Here is a 14747-nt window from a genome sequence, read left to right on the forward strand (position 1 = left end):
TCTCTGATTACAAATATAGTAACATTTGATTTATTTTCTAGAGGATAAATGTATCTAATTTTTAATCATCAAACTTAATAGTCAAATTAAGATGGAAACCAAAGGGAAAGTAGGTCATAACTCAGAATTATACAAATAAAACTTGTATCAAAACTTTACTTTCATATGTTTTCATGTCTGTTGCTATGAATTATGTAATGTTGAATTGTTATGGTATCAGTTTATTTTAATCAACTTTTTATTAACTATTTTTAAAGTGAAGAATACTATGATAATTTTAAACTCCTAATATGTTTTATGAACTGATTTTTCAAATAAGATAAAACAGAGATAACCTAAATTTTCAAAAATGATTTCTGTTTGATAGCCACTAAAAACATGTCTTAGCATTTGGCGAATTCTGTATTATAATAAGCCTAAGAATATTTTTAATGTATATTTATAATTAAACATAAACTGAGAAACTCTAAGTTTAATAAAGCCATATTGCTTTTTAATTTTTAACCTTCATTTCCCTTTAGAACCTAAAATAACTCGCCCTCCCATAAACGTAAAAATAATAGAAGGATTAAAGGCAGTTCTACCATGTACTACAATGGGCAATCCCAAACCATCAGTGTCATGGATCAAGGGGGACAGTGCTCTCAGGGTAAGTGATTGTTATGTTAAAACATGTATATACAACACATTTTCAAATACAACAATCCTTTGCAAACTCAGTCGCACACTTATAAACTTAGGATAAACTTTTTTCCACGTACAACATTTAACCAAACTTTAATATTTCTGTTCCCATATATGCAAATTGTAAGGCATTCCAGTTGGGGCTGAGTAGGGGAAAAAAGAGATAGGAACCAGTAGCGTTAAGGATGATAAAGGAGGCAAAGCAGAGCAAAGCTATAGTCTTTTTGTTGGTTGGTATTTGAATCATTTATTTTTCAACATTGAATCTTTGAGACTCAAGAGATTTAAAAAATGGAACTAAGCTCCAAGCTTTAGACCTGACAAATAGTTTCTGGGAGGAGAGAGAGAAATAAGGTTTGGAAGAAAAGGAATGAGAACATTCTGGAGTGAAGTTAGAGCATCAAGACTCAAGACTGGTGAACAAACCACCTTGACAACAACCTTAATCACATAGTCAAACTTGAAATGCATTATTCACATGCTTATTTTGTACTGCTTTGTATCTTATACCTACATTTATTGATAAATTACTATACTGCATCACCATCGTCTCTTTCCATCCTTGTATAAGCTACTAACTGTGAACTCAGTAAGGTCAAAGACATTATGTTTTTCATATTACTGTACTCAGAGTATTCCATGGGGAATACATAGGTGTTGATATATGTCAATTAATTGAAATAAAACATAATATCAATTAGCTTTGTTTTATTTAAAATAAAACAAATAATTTTCATTTTTTTATGGTAATCTATATAATTCTCTGGCTTTCCTTTTGTTATAAATATTTTCTACAATAAAAGCAGGGGTGGCTCTATATATACTACTGAATTTAGAGTCCCCAGAGAGAAGATAGATGTAACATTTTAACGATAAAGACCAATTTTTGTATTATCTGTAGAATTTTCCAACTTTTCAAAGGACATATATTCCCCTAAGGATACCATATAGGCAGTAAGCATGGCTGTTAAAAGCAATGCCTTTAATCAAACAGACCTGGATGTGACTTTTTTACATATCAAATAAACTCCTAAAATAAGGCTTGTTGATGTAGGACATCCGATAAGCCTTGGGGTCCTCATATAATGAAAGAAAATAAAAATAACTATATCTTATGGCATTGTTATTAAAATTAATTTTGGTAATCTTATACTATCTCATTTATTATTGTATGTTACCCATAATAAATGCCAAATAAATGTTAAAATAATATTTTTGATAAGATTGATAGTGATGACTAGATGAAATATAGCAAATGTGTCCTTGACAGACCCATGGCCATTTTTAAGTCATGTCCCTATCCCTGGCAGGAAAACTCCCGCACTGCGGTTCTTGAATCCGGGAGTTTAAGGATTCATAATGTGCAAAAGGAAGATGCCGGAAATTATCGATGTGTGGCAAAAAACAGCCTCGGGACGGCATATTCCAAGTTGGCGAAGCTGGAAGTTGAGGGTAAGGAGCTGCATTCCTTCCCATTACAGTGCTAGCAGAGGGCCTCACGCTCTACTGTGAAGGCTGTATTTCAGCCTGCAAAACAGAGAGGCAGTAGGTAGTTCATTTCCCTCATTTATTCCAGATATTAGACCATGAGGTCAACACTCAAAAAATTGAGAAGAGAAAAAAAAAGTTCCTTTGTATAACAGGTCATATTCCATCTATAGCCCATCAATTAACCAAAACCGACTAAAGTCGCTATAATACTAAAACAATAGGATACCATTTTAGAACGTCTTCTTGGATTGGACAATTCTCCCTTGTTTATAAATTTGAAGATATTCATTTTATCTTTTTTCAGCATAAAAGACGTGTCTTAAAAATGTATCAAAAAGAAAAGAAAAAAAGTAACCTCTTTCCAATTGTATTGCCACAAAGGGTTGAGAACAATATAATACTGGCTCAAAATGTATAACCCCAAATGGTCCTACTTCTATGAGTTACATTGTCAAAATATTTTCCGTTTTTTAAAGTGTTCCTTTAAAGGCAATTAATCCAACAACTGGTTGTGAAATATCTTCACTGAGAAATCAGAATCCAGATTGAGCTAGGGATTCTATCCATTTGGTCCTCAGCTCCTTCTTGACCTAAAATTATAACATATTTTGCTTAAAAATAGAAACTACCAGCATGCCTATACGAGGTGAGTAAACTGAGTGCAAAACTCTTCCCAGCTCCTCCTGTTACAGGCCTTAGAATTAACCTCTCTGGCTCTCAGTTTTCTTATCTGCAAAGTGGGGTTTGTTGTGAGTATTCAATGAGATAAGTTACTGGTAGTATTTAGCAGAGTGTCTGACCCTTTGTAAAACTCAGCAAATGTTGACTATAAGAATTATCATTTCCTTTTCTGCTTTTCTGTTATCTGATTGATAAAGTGATTATCACACACTGGCACAAATTATAGTTCAGCTGGGGAAGACTTCACAGTTTCCCCATAGCTTACTTTGATATCACCATTCTCTTAGGCCAAAATCGACCCTTTCCTACATTTCTTCCTTCTCAATCATACAGTTTTCTATTAGCTCCTTTAAGATTATCTTTATTTCCTAGCTAGACCTTCTTCTCACAGCTTTAATGATCTCATTTCAATTAACTGTTCATGGAAAGGAATAAGGTTGGAGGGAATAGTGGTTGTCAGATGTAAAAAGAATATATTTTTAGTACAGCTGCTAGAATTTAATATTTTTTAAATTATCAATGCTATTTAAAGCTCAGAATGCAACAACCACCTGATGTAACTTATTGAGTGAAAATTAACTAAACATACAAACACACTCAGTCCCACTTTCAGACACAATGAATGTCTGCCTAGATCCAGTGTTTCCTTGAACTATATGTGGAGGGATACAGAACCAATGTTATCCATTTGTGTACAATATCATAAATATTTTCCTCTTCAAGGTATGAAATACGAGCCCACTGAATTATAACATCAAATACTGATTGTTTAGGTTACTGTCTTCAAAGATATTGAAACCATTTACTTTAGCTTTGGCCTAGAGAAAATTATCACAGATCTCATTAGTTGGAGTTCAATTACACAGTTTGGTCTTGCCTTGCCATTTAGTTTTGTATCATGCCTATCAGTAAAACTGAACACTCTCCTTTCTTCCAAACACTGAAACGATCATGTTCATTGTGTTAATAATTAATATATGCTAGAGATTTTATTAAACTTGCTAGTACTGAGAGCTCATAATATCATTTAAAGTTACTCTACCAGTAGGTAAGATGCTCATTTTAGCACGCATGTCTATTCCTACTCCATTCTAATCCTTATTAGTCAATATACACGAAAATATGTGACATGCTTAGCACAGCTGCTGGTATATAATATGCATTTAGTAAATGGTATCAACTATAATTATTGCTATTAGAACATAAATTTTTCAGCATATCTGCTTTGGTTATTGAAGCTCTGAAAAATTGGCTTCCACCTAAAGAAATAGTTGAGGCATGTCCACAGGACATAATGCAAACATGACCTATTTTAAAGGAAGGGCCAATTCAACCAACAACTCAGAGCAGCTGAAAAAGCAACTAAGAAGTCACTGGAAGAATCCCAATGTGCCTTCAAATGCCTGCTGTCTTGGCAATGGTGAGGGCTAAAGATGAAGCTGGCCATGGTCAGTTAGGACAGATGAGCATTTGCTATGTATTATATCGGTAACTCTGCAGATTAGTTTGAGCAAATCAGAATAAAAGCCCTGTAAGTGCTATTTGATGTGGGGCTACACTGAGGGCAAATAGGTATGTCAGGGAAAGGTACGGTTTGTCTGCCACTGTGAGCTTCTAATGAGGTTAAGCATGCCAGGTTATGGATTTAGTACAGTGTGTTTGCTAAATCTTAGCAGCCATAACAAACATGAAAGAAACACCCTTGGACACAGAAGTAAAGATAACTCTCTTTCTAGATTGCCATCCTCAGGCCGCCGGGTCTCTGGAATGGCAATGTAAAGATATTCTACCCTGCCGCCTTGCCTTAAAAGATTCAAACAGTGGCATGCAAAATTACTGATGGAACCATCTAACTCAACCATGACCAAACATGGATGTTTTTCGAAAAGGATGAGCAATGGGATGGCTAACATTTTAAAATCCTAAATGCTTTACATGTATTATTTTATTTTAATTTTCACTAACAGTCACTGAGGAAGGGCCTATAATTGTACCATTTTAGGAAACGGAGGAACACAGAAGATAACTAATTCACTCAAGGCTGCACAGATAGAGGCACTTAAGAAATGGGGTAACACTGAATACTGTCTGTTCTATTAAAAAACGAGAGAATCATGTGTGACATTGTCAAGAGTAGTGTCAGAATGGGGATGGGGAAGAAGCCAGAATTCTGTGAATGAAGGAGAACAGGAACTGAAAGAAAGAGAGACAGTGTATGTGGACAATTTTTTCCGATAAATTTGGCAGAGAAAAGAGATGAGTCAAAAAAGTTAGCAGTAGTTGGAGGCATCTTTGGCACATAGGAAGTGTGGTTTTGCACGATTTCTCTTTTTAAAAGATTGAAATGTTTAAGAAAAAACATGGACAGTGTTAAAATATTAATGAGAAGGAACCCAGAGAGAAGGAAAATTTGAATATACAGGAGAAAGGTGGAATATTCAAGGGACTGTGGTGCTTGGGAAGGCAAAAGAGATGTATTCAGCAATAAACTTTATATAGGGGGTGACCGCATGTCCCAGTTTGCCCAGGACAGTTCTGGTTTACACCTGTTGTCCTGGAATAATTATTAATAGAGTCCTTCTTTTACTTTCAAAAATATCCCAGCTTCAGTGGTCAATTATATGATTACTTAGACAGGAAGAAGAAACTTCCTTCCTTGTAATAGGAAGAAGGAGAAAAGAGGTGTATGCCAGTATAAATGAGTTCATAAGTTGGGCAGATGGAATTTGAGAAAGCTCTGTTCTGATGGGCTCTATTTCCTCCAGGAAGTAGGAAGTAAGGTTATCTTCTGAAAATATGTCTGTAAAGGGGGGCAGAGGGGTGAAGAGAGTGGAAAGGTTTTAAAATAGCTGTGGGGAATGGGGGAGATGACTCACAGGGAAACTAGGCTTGCTGGGTAACATTCAGATTTTAGCAGAGAAGAGTACTATGAATACAGAGTGGCATCAATTTGCTTCATTGCAGGTTTTCCCACAGGGTTGCTCAGCAGTACAGGTATAAGTTGGAATAAGTAGAAAGCCAAATCCAAAGGCAAGATATAAGCATTGGAGTTTTGCCAGGAAAGAAAAGAGGGCAAAGGATTTGTGAATATTGTAAGAGAATGCTTGAAATGATGACTCATGGAATCTTTATGTACTAAATACACAAACCTGGGATTAAACACTTAGAACTCCAGCAACACGGCCAACAAGATAATATGAAAATCTTCCTACTACAAACAGCCAGAAATGCCGGGTTAGTTGTATAACTCATAAGGAAAAAAATGTAAATATTCAGAAGTCAGGAATGAATAGAAATTGGAAAAGCAGAGTAGTAAGATCATGAGCTGGTTGGGAATTGTCCTCCACGTAATGAGACAAGTGCCCATTTCTATAATGTAGAAGATTGGTTTTAAGACTCTTAAAGGGAAAAAGTCAAGGTCTTGGGTCCCTGTGAAGTGGAAGTTAGCGCTGATACCCTGTATAAAGCTGAGAACCACTGAAGTGAAAAGATAGGCCAGAAAAATTCTACCCGTTGGCATAGAAAGACAACACAGAGGCTTGTCTTTCTCTTCATAAGAAGAAAAAACAAGTGTTCTTATGAATGAATAGCCAACACTCAGGACTGTATCTCAATTAGATTTGGTTTTGAATTCATGCTACCAGCACAGCCAGTCTGGGAACCCCCAGTTGGAGAAATTAACATAAAATTTAGTCCCAGGTCTTCCAAAAAAGACATAGAGATGGCCAACAGGCGCATGAAAAGATGCTCAATATTGCTAATTAATAGAGAAATGCAAATCAAAACCAAAATGAGGTATCACTTCATACTGGTCAGAATGTCTATTATCAGAAAGTCTACAAATAATAAATTAGAGAGGGTGTGGAGAAAAGGGAACCCACCTACACTGTTGGTGGGAATGTAAATTGATACAGCCACTATGGAAGACAGTATGAAGGTTCCTTAAAAAACTAAAAATAGGGCTTCCCTGGTGGCGCAGTGGTTGAGAATCTGCCTGCTAGTGCAGGGGACACGGGTTCGAGCCCTGGTCTGGGAGGATCCCACATGCCGCGGAGCAACTGGGCCCGTGAGCCACAACTACTGAGCCTGCGCGTCTGGAGCCTGTGCTCCGCAACAAGAGAGGCCACGATAGTGAGAGGCCCGCGCACCGCGATGAAGGGTGGCCCCCGCTCGCCGCAACTAGAGAAAGCCCTCACACAGAAATGAAGACCCAACACAGCCAAAAGTAAATAAATAAATACATTAATTAATTAAAAAAAAAAAAAAAACTAAAAATAGAGCTACCATATGATCTAGCAATCCCATTCCTGGGCATATATCCAGAAAAAATGAAAACTCTAATTCAAAAAGACACATGCACCCCAATGCAGCACTATTTACAATAGCCAAGACATGGAAACAACCCAAGTGCCCATAAACAAATGACTGGCTTAAGAAGATGTGGTATATATAAAACGGAACATTACCTGGCTATAAAAAAAGTGAAATATTGTCATTTGCAGCAACATGCATGGGCCTAGATGATATCGTACTTAGTGAAGTAAATCATTCAGAAAAAGACAAATATGTGGAAAGACATGTGGAATCTAAAAAATAATACAAATCAGTCTACATACACAACAGAAACAGATTCACAGACACAGAAAATGAACTTCTGGTTACCAAAAAGGAGAGGGAGAGAGGGAGGGACAAATTAGGAATATGGGATTAACAGATACAAAAAAATACATAAAATAGATAAGCAACAAGGATTCACTGTATAGCACAGGGAATTATATTCAATATCTTGTAATAACCTGTAATGAAATATAATCTGAAAAAAAACTGAATCACTTTGCTGTACACCTGAAACTAATACAATATTGTAAATAAACCATACTTTAAAAGAAAAATTTTTTAAATTAGTCCCTGGTCAAAAATTTAACAACAAAAAAGCTGAAAAAAGAAACACCTTACACAGGTTACATAGGGTTTTCATAGGTAAAGCCACACTGAGGATGAGTTCACAATACAAAATTATTGCATCCACAGGAAACAACCTGCCTTGAGTGAGAATTAGCTGACACAATATACAAAGTGATTTAAACCCCAGGAAATTCGATTAACAACACAATATAATAGATACTCTAAAATAAATATGTTTAAACTAAAGACACAAAAGGAGGAACAACAAAAAAGTAAAATACATTAGGAAGAAGAAAGGCAGTTCCGATAAAGAATTAAATATAATTTTAACAAATGAAAAATATAATGGTTAAAATTAAAATTCAGTTGTTGAATAATGGTATATTAGAGATAAAGAGATAATTCACACATTAGAAGTCAGCTCTTCAGAATTAAGAATTCAGTGCAGAGAGATGGGAAAGATGAAATTGAATTTAAGAAATAATTAAGGATAAAAAAAGAAATAATTAAGGATGTAAATTATAGAAAGAGAGAATAGAGAAATGTAAAAGAAGCTATACTCAAAAGCATGATGCCTGAGAACTTGCCAAAATTGATGAAAACTTAAATCTTCAAGTATGAGATGTACACCAAGTCCCAACAGTAAAAATAAAGAGCAGATATAGAAATACTTGCACACCCAGACACAGTATAATGAACCAAATACATAATGAACCAAACACAAAAAGGTGATGTTAATTATTAAAGAAAAGACAGATTACTTACAAAGAACATCAATTAGAATAACAACAATAGACAGGGTGTGGGAAACCAGCACTTACAATTATTCTTATAATTTGGTGTAGCCTAGTGGATATGTTTTTGGTTTTTTGTTTTTAATAACCATCAAACTTTAAAATGTGCATAGATTTGTCTCAATAATTTAACTTCTAAAAATTTATCTAAGGGAATTATTTACAGAAGTATATACTCAAGATTATCACAAAGTTGTTTATAATAGTAAATTTTTTTTAATAATTTAAATTTGCATCAATAGGAGACTGACATAATATGTGATGAAATTCCGTGTGACCATTAAAAAGGATGAGATTGATCTATATGTATTAATTTCTAAGACTTTCCACCATATATGTGACTTGGGTCTGTTTCCTGTCTCTGAATCTCATTTTCCTCATCTCTAAAACAGGGGTAAAAATAGGACCTACCTCTTAGGTTTTTGCAATGATTACATGAATTAATACTGGCACACAGTAAGCACGATATAATTATTTGCTGTTTTTATTAGTAGTAATTTAATTAATACTTACATAGTGCTTAACATGTACAAGGCACTATCCTATTTCTTTAGAAATATTAACCCATTAGAAATATTAATGTGTTCATAAGTGAAAAAGTAAGTTAAAGAACAGTATGTTATATATTATACACTGGAGTATAAATGCCAAATTGTTAATAGTCATCATCTCTGCATATAGAATTACATGTGGGGGTTGGTAACCTTCCATCATATACTTTATATAGCTTTATACTTTCTGAACTTTTATAAAGAGACCTTTATAATGAGGAGGAATTAATGCTTGTATTTATGCTTTGGAAAAAATGACTTCTTCTAAATATTATACTATTTTAATCAAGTGACATCAACCTTTCTGTTCATTGGTTTTACATATTATTTTTGTAGTTCTGTTGCTCCATTCTGCTCTAGAACAAACTCAGGGATGGGAAGAGTTTTGTCAAAGGCAATCTATCCCTATGTTGATTAGATATACACAACTCTTGCCTATTGGCTGAAGAACGTTCAGGGTGGGATCATGATAAACAGAACACGGAAGCTGCCATTTCCTTAGGGAGGGAATTAACCCATAAAGACAGTAAGTTGAGGAAGTAAGGGAGCCACTTAGATGGAGTGGGAAGTGAAAAGGTTCAGAGAGTGGCAGCTACTGGTGAATTCTCTTCTCGTTTGACTCTTCTTTCTTGATTATGGGCAGAAACCTGGAATTTATGATTCTGTAGTGGCTTGGAGGATCCAAACTAAAATTCCATATGGGTTCTGATTTCTCAGTGACTATTTTCTACACTTGGTTAGGTGTTATTGACTCATAAAGTAACATAACAGTAAGTTCACATAGAAAAGTGAAGCACTTCTGGGTGAGAACTATATAGCTATACTGATTTGCCATTGGCAGGGAAATCTCTGGTTTCCCAAATTCCATAGTCACCTGGAATGCAGAAAAGAGCTGTCAATCTCACAACTGTGGAGGCTCTCCCTCTGGAAATGTTAACCCCTGTCTCAGGTACCTCTGTGACAGTGGGCTTTAGGATAGGCCTCATGGCAGGATAAATGAGGGCCAGAGAAATCTGTATGTCATCTTTCATAGAAAATTTCATTTTCTAAATGTTCATTTTTAAATATTTTACCATATTTGGAGTGAATCTCACAGTCATTGGTTTCTTACAACAAGCATTGGCTAATATTTTGTTTCTTTATTATGCATTTTAATATATCTGAAATTGAGATTTGTCTTACCCAGCTTCTGCCCTCTAGCTAAGATGGTTCCTTAGCTGTCTCCAGATATGAGAATGAATATACAATTATAAAACAAAGATAAATCAATCATATTGGCTCAGAAAGATTTCCTTATATTTAACTAGAAATGTTCCTTCTGTTTGAGATCATTTCTTTTAATTAGTTCCTCACAGAGGTAAAAACATCATTTTCAGCAGCATAATTCTATGTAGTCTCCCCTCCCCACTCTGGTCCTGAACAATGATACTTGCTGCATTAGTTTTGTTTGGTTGAAAAGAGACAAAGTGACTTCTCAGGGACCTATGGAAGGAATTCTCTTCTACGTCAAGGGACAGCGTTGTCTCTTTCTCCAATCTACTTCATGTTCTACCTTAGGCATGTATGCATCCAAAGAATGATCCCTACTGTTTCTCCTATGTGTCTTTAACTGAAACAGTTTTCTCCTGAGTACTCCGAAGTACTCAGTACTCCAGAGTACTCAGTGGCAGGGCGATACCACCATGGAGTGTGATGATCTGAGTGGTAGAGCTGAAGTTTTCAAGGAGAGGCTGCCATCAGGGGAGGCTTTGAATGACCTCTGAAGTACCAGATTCTTATTTTACTTTTCCAATTTTGACGAGAGGGATATTCTCCCTTAAAAAATGTTTCATAAACACTACACCACAGAAATTAAACACTTCTAATACGATAATGTAATTATTCTTTTTATAGCCAGAAAGAACATTGTTCTGAGTTTTTTAATCGTTGGAAAGGATCCATTAAAAAAAACTACAAATATCTAATTTTCTTATATTTCCCTTATATTCTTACATATTTCCCTTATACTTCCCTTATATCCTTTGCCTTAATTATTAATGAAATGATTTATTTATTTGGAGCTGAGGGTGGATCTTATACATTCTGTGAATATCACATTCAGAGGAATCCTGCTTTGTGTATAGAAACTGGTTGAGTGTAGAATCCTTGAGACCCAAATTAAAATAGATGGATGTTGGAATGGATTGGGCTCCCTGCTAATTGCATTTTCTATTATTGCCTTGTTTCCTCTTGGAGCTTTAAGCCATTAAGGAAAAGATTAGGCAGAAGAGAGGCTAGAACCAAGGGTTCTCAGTCAGCGATCACCAGTGGGAAGAGGTGGCTTGGCATCAGTATAAAGCTGCAAATGAGAGCCCTAGAAGCAGACCAAGAGGAGAACAGAACCCTTCTACATAGAGGGTTATAGTAGGCTCCTCTAATGTTTAAACAACTCCTTATTTGCAGGGGGCCTCAAAAATAGACCCATGCCTCCACACTTGGGAGAGGCATTTTGGGGAGTGAGGAGGAGGGAAGGTGAGCCATTTGGCAAACTTAATCGGCTCCAGAGCAAGAGTTTCCCAACACTGAACAGGGCACTTTATTGCTGTCAGTCCCTTTCTCTGCAATCTGAAAAGCTTCACCATGTATCCTTAGGGATGACCTGGTCTATTGGAGGCTTTTGTTGCTGTTGTTGAAGATTTTTGGCAAACATATGCAGTATATAAGATAAGTAGAATTCTAAAAGACCAAAACAAATACACACATAGGATGTCCCAGAGGCAAATGGCAAGAGATCTCACTCTAAGAGATCAGGACTGTTTTCAAAAATGTTAGACTTCTGGCTGTCTTCCTTCCTAGAGATCAGACTTCCTTACTGCATCTAGAAATGTTTACATACATTTGATTTGCTTTTTCCTTTGTTTATGCTGCAGCTCTTAATATGACAAATGCCACAGAGAGAGGTATTTAAACCCCCAACGTGTGCTGTGCTCTCAGTGATTGCAGACTTAATAAAATTTGCAGTGGCCCTGTTCCCGGCATCAATTCTACCTGTTTGATGCCACTAACAGCTTTGATTTGCTGTCATGAGTACACTGTGTATTTAAAAACCAAAGAAAAGAAACAGGCATAAACCTTTGATAACCCGGGGGGCTATCATGGGGAAAATTAAATCTGCATGATTCATAGGGTGCATGCTCTAAAAGAAGGGTTTGACCCATTGATTTCAACTTTAGGGGAGATTATGCTGCATTCTCATCTAGAAAGTTCTGTAGTGCTTTTGAGAAACAATGGTAAAGTGGTCCTTTAGTTGAAGAGTTGTCAGTAAAGTTCTCTAAGGACAAAAAAAAGTTATATAATGATTATGCACTGAACATATAATACTTCAAGGTGAAGAACAGTTAGGCCCTCTTTAATAGCTTTTAAGAAAAGAAAATGTGCTTCAAAGATTTGTCTTCAATTATTTAAGATAATCAAATTGATATGATGTTGACATTATATCGTTTGAAATGAAAAGTTATTGGGACCTAAAATATGCACCCTCTAATTGGAGTAAGCTTTTATTTTCATTGTTTAGGTATTAAAATGAGATGTACAAGTTCAAACATACATTCACCAAAAAAAGGAAAAATTCTTTCTCTTTAATGCATTAATTCATCCAACAAAGATTCCTTGAGCAATACACCAGGTGCTGTATGAGACAGAGAAGACCATGTCATCACGGCTTAATTTCAAAATGTAGCTGTTTTGAATCATGCAAAGGTATCACAGAAAGCTATCAGGACTCTATGGCAATATGGAATTCAAATAGTACATTCACCTGTTTCCTTCAGAGATCAAATATGTGACTTTCAAATTTTAATTAGCATATTTATTTCCACCAATGATAAACTATACAAGGCATGATTTTTGGAAGGAACTTAATGTACTGGCTAATAACATGGCTTCTAGATTTTTGAGAAAACTGCCTGGGCTCCAGAGACTAGAGTCAACTGCTTAAGTTCAAACCGTGGCTCCACCACTTACTACTTATGTTAACTTCAGGTGGGTTACTTCGTTTCTTAGTGCCTCAGTTTCCCTACCTGTAAAATAAGGTGAATAATACTTTCTATCTCATAAGTTGTAAAAGGATAAACCTCAATACCATGTTTAAAGCTCTTAGAAGAGTGCTTGGAACAGAGAAATCACTCAAATAATAGTTATCAATGTTAGTTCTAGGACTAAAGTAACTTCGATACAACGAAAGCAACGACTTAAGCAACTGGAAAGACGTTTACAGCTCTTTACTCCACGTGTCATCTTTATCCTTGAGGTAGAAGCAATAAAGTTCAATGAAAAAACTAAATTTTTATTTAGAATAGAGTTGATGTTTTATTAACTTTGGTTCTATCAGAAGAGTAACCATCGACTTTAAAATCTGAAATGAGCCCTAGAAGTTATAGCTCAATCCCTTAGTCTTCAGATAAGGAAACTTGAGACCAGGAAAATGATTACTTTGCCTAAGTTATCCAAGAGCTTGGATGTCTTAACCCCTAGACCAGGACATCTTTCATTCCCCCATTCTTGAGTCTTTTCTTTTTCTATGTTTATGTTACATAGATCAGTACTCTGCCACTTACTAGTTACGTGAGGTTGGATAATTTACTTAATCTCTGCAAGTCTATTTCCCCTTTGTGAAATGGGGGCAATATGACTTGGAACATAGAGTTCTTAAAAGGGGCTGAGATAGCATATATACGGTGTCTACATGGTAGCTCTTCGATAAATACTGGCTGTTGTTGGTATTGTTGTCTGTTTTTTACATTGTTATGAAGCTCGATGACTTCTATCCAGAGAATATTGCTGGTTAGGCTTCTCAAATTTCATAAATAGAATGTCAGCATTACCAACTGCTCCTCTTGCTTCCAAAGAACATAAATCTACCCTCAATCAGCAATGCTTCGTCCCTGCATTCTTGGTACTTGTTAGAGATTATAACTTTGGTTTGGCCCCATTGTGACAAGTGATATAAGGATGCTTATCTAAGGAGCTGTATGAAGATGTGCCTTTACCGGCAAACTAGAAATGGGCTGTTTAGAATCAAACTGTCCCCCCCAAAAAAGTATAAAAACAGGAAAGTCGAGGCAACCTTAGTGCATACCCCAAGCTTACATCATATTTTATTCACTACAGAAATAGCTGTTTGCCAAAAATCTTGTTGAAAATATTGATCATTCCATCACTCACTGCTCTGCAAAACATCTTAAGTGAGAAATTGCTTTAAAAATTTAGTGCCTGGGAAGAAAACAATGGTCTCTCTTGAGACCATTTTGCTCTCCTTCCTGTAGTGAGAACTGCGTACTTTATTTTCTTTTACTTAATTTTTTGCCCTAGCTTGCATGTATCTCAGAATTCAGTTTGAAGCTTAGTCATAGTATCCATTACACTAAACCAACAAGAGGTCTCCTTTTCTTAAAACTAATATGTTGTTATTTCATTTAATTTACTGTCACATCATGGATTATACTCACTTCAAAATTCTCTATGAAAAGAGATGGAAATAACAAAGCTGATAGACGAATGGAACTCTTCCTCCAAGGTAGTGGTTTCCAAGCATCAGTGCACATCAGATCTTATTTAAAGGCATAGCTCTAGGTTGCATTCCCCAGGGATTCAGATCTGATGC

General features: G+C 35.7%; 1 protein-coding gene across 1 annotated transcript in view; it reads left to right on the top strand.

The window, feature by feature from the left end:
* MUSK (muscle associated receptor tyrosine kinase) overlaps positions 1-14747 on the top strand; it is a 91985-nt gene that overhangs the window by 27750 nt on the left and 49488 nt on the right. Inside the window, exons 4-6 of the mRNA XM_059926537.1 lie at positions 522-649; positions 1995-2136; positions 12016-12045. Of these exons, the coding sequence (XP_059782520.1) occupies positions 522-649; positions 1995-2136; positions 12016-12045 (300 nt within the window). The remainder of the gene's footprint in view (positions 1-521; positions 650-1994; positions 2137-12015; positions 12046-14747) is intronic.

This window comes from Balaenoptera ricei, chromosome 6 (genome assembly GCF_028023285.1).
Source record: "Balaenoptera ricei isolate mBalRic1 chromosome 6, mBalRic1.hap2, whole genome shotgun sequence".
Lineage (NCBI taxonomy): Eukaryota > Metazoa > Chordata > Mammalia > Artiodactyla > Balaenopteridae > Balaenoptera > Balaenoptera ricei.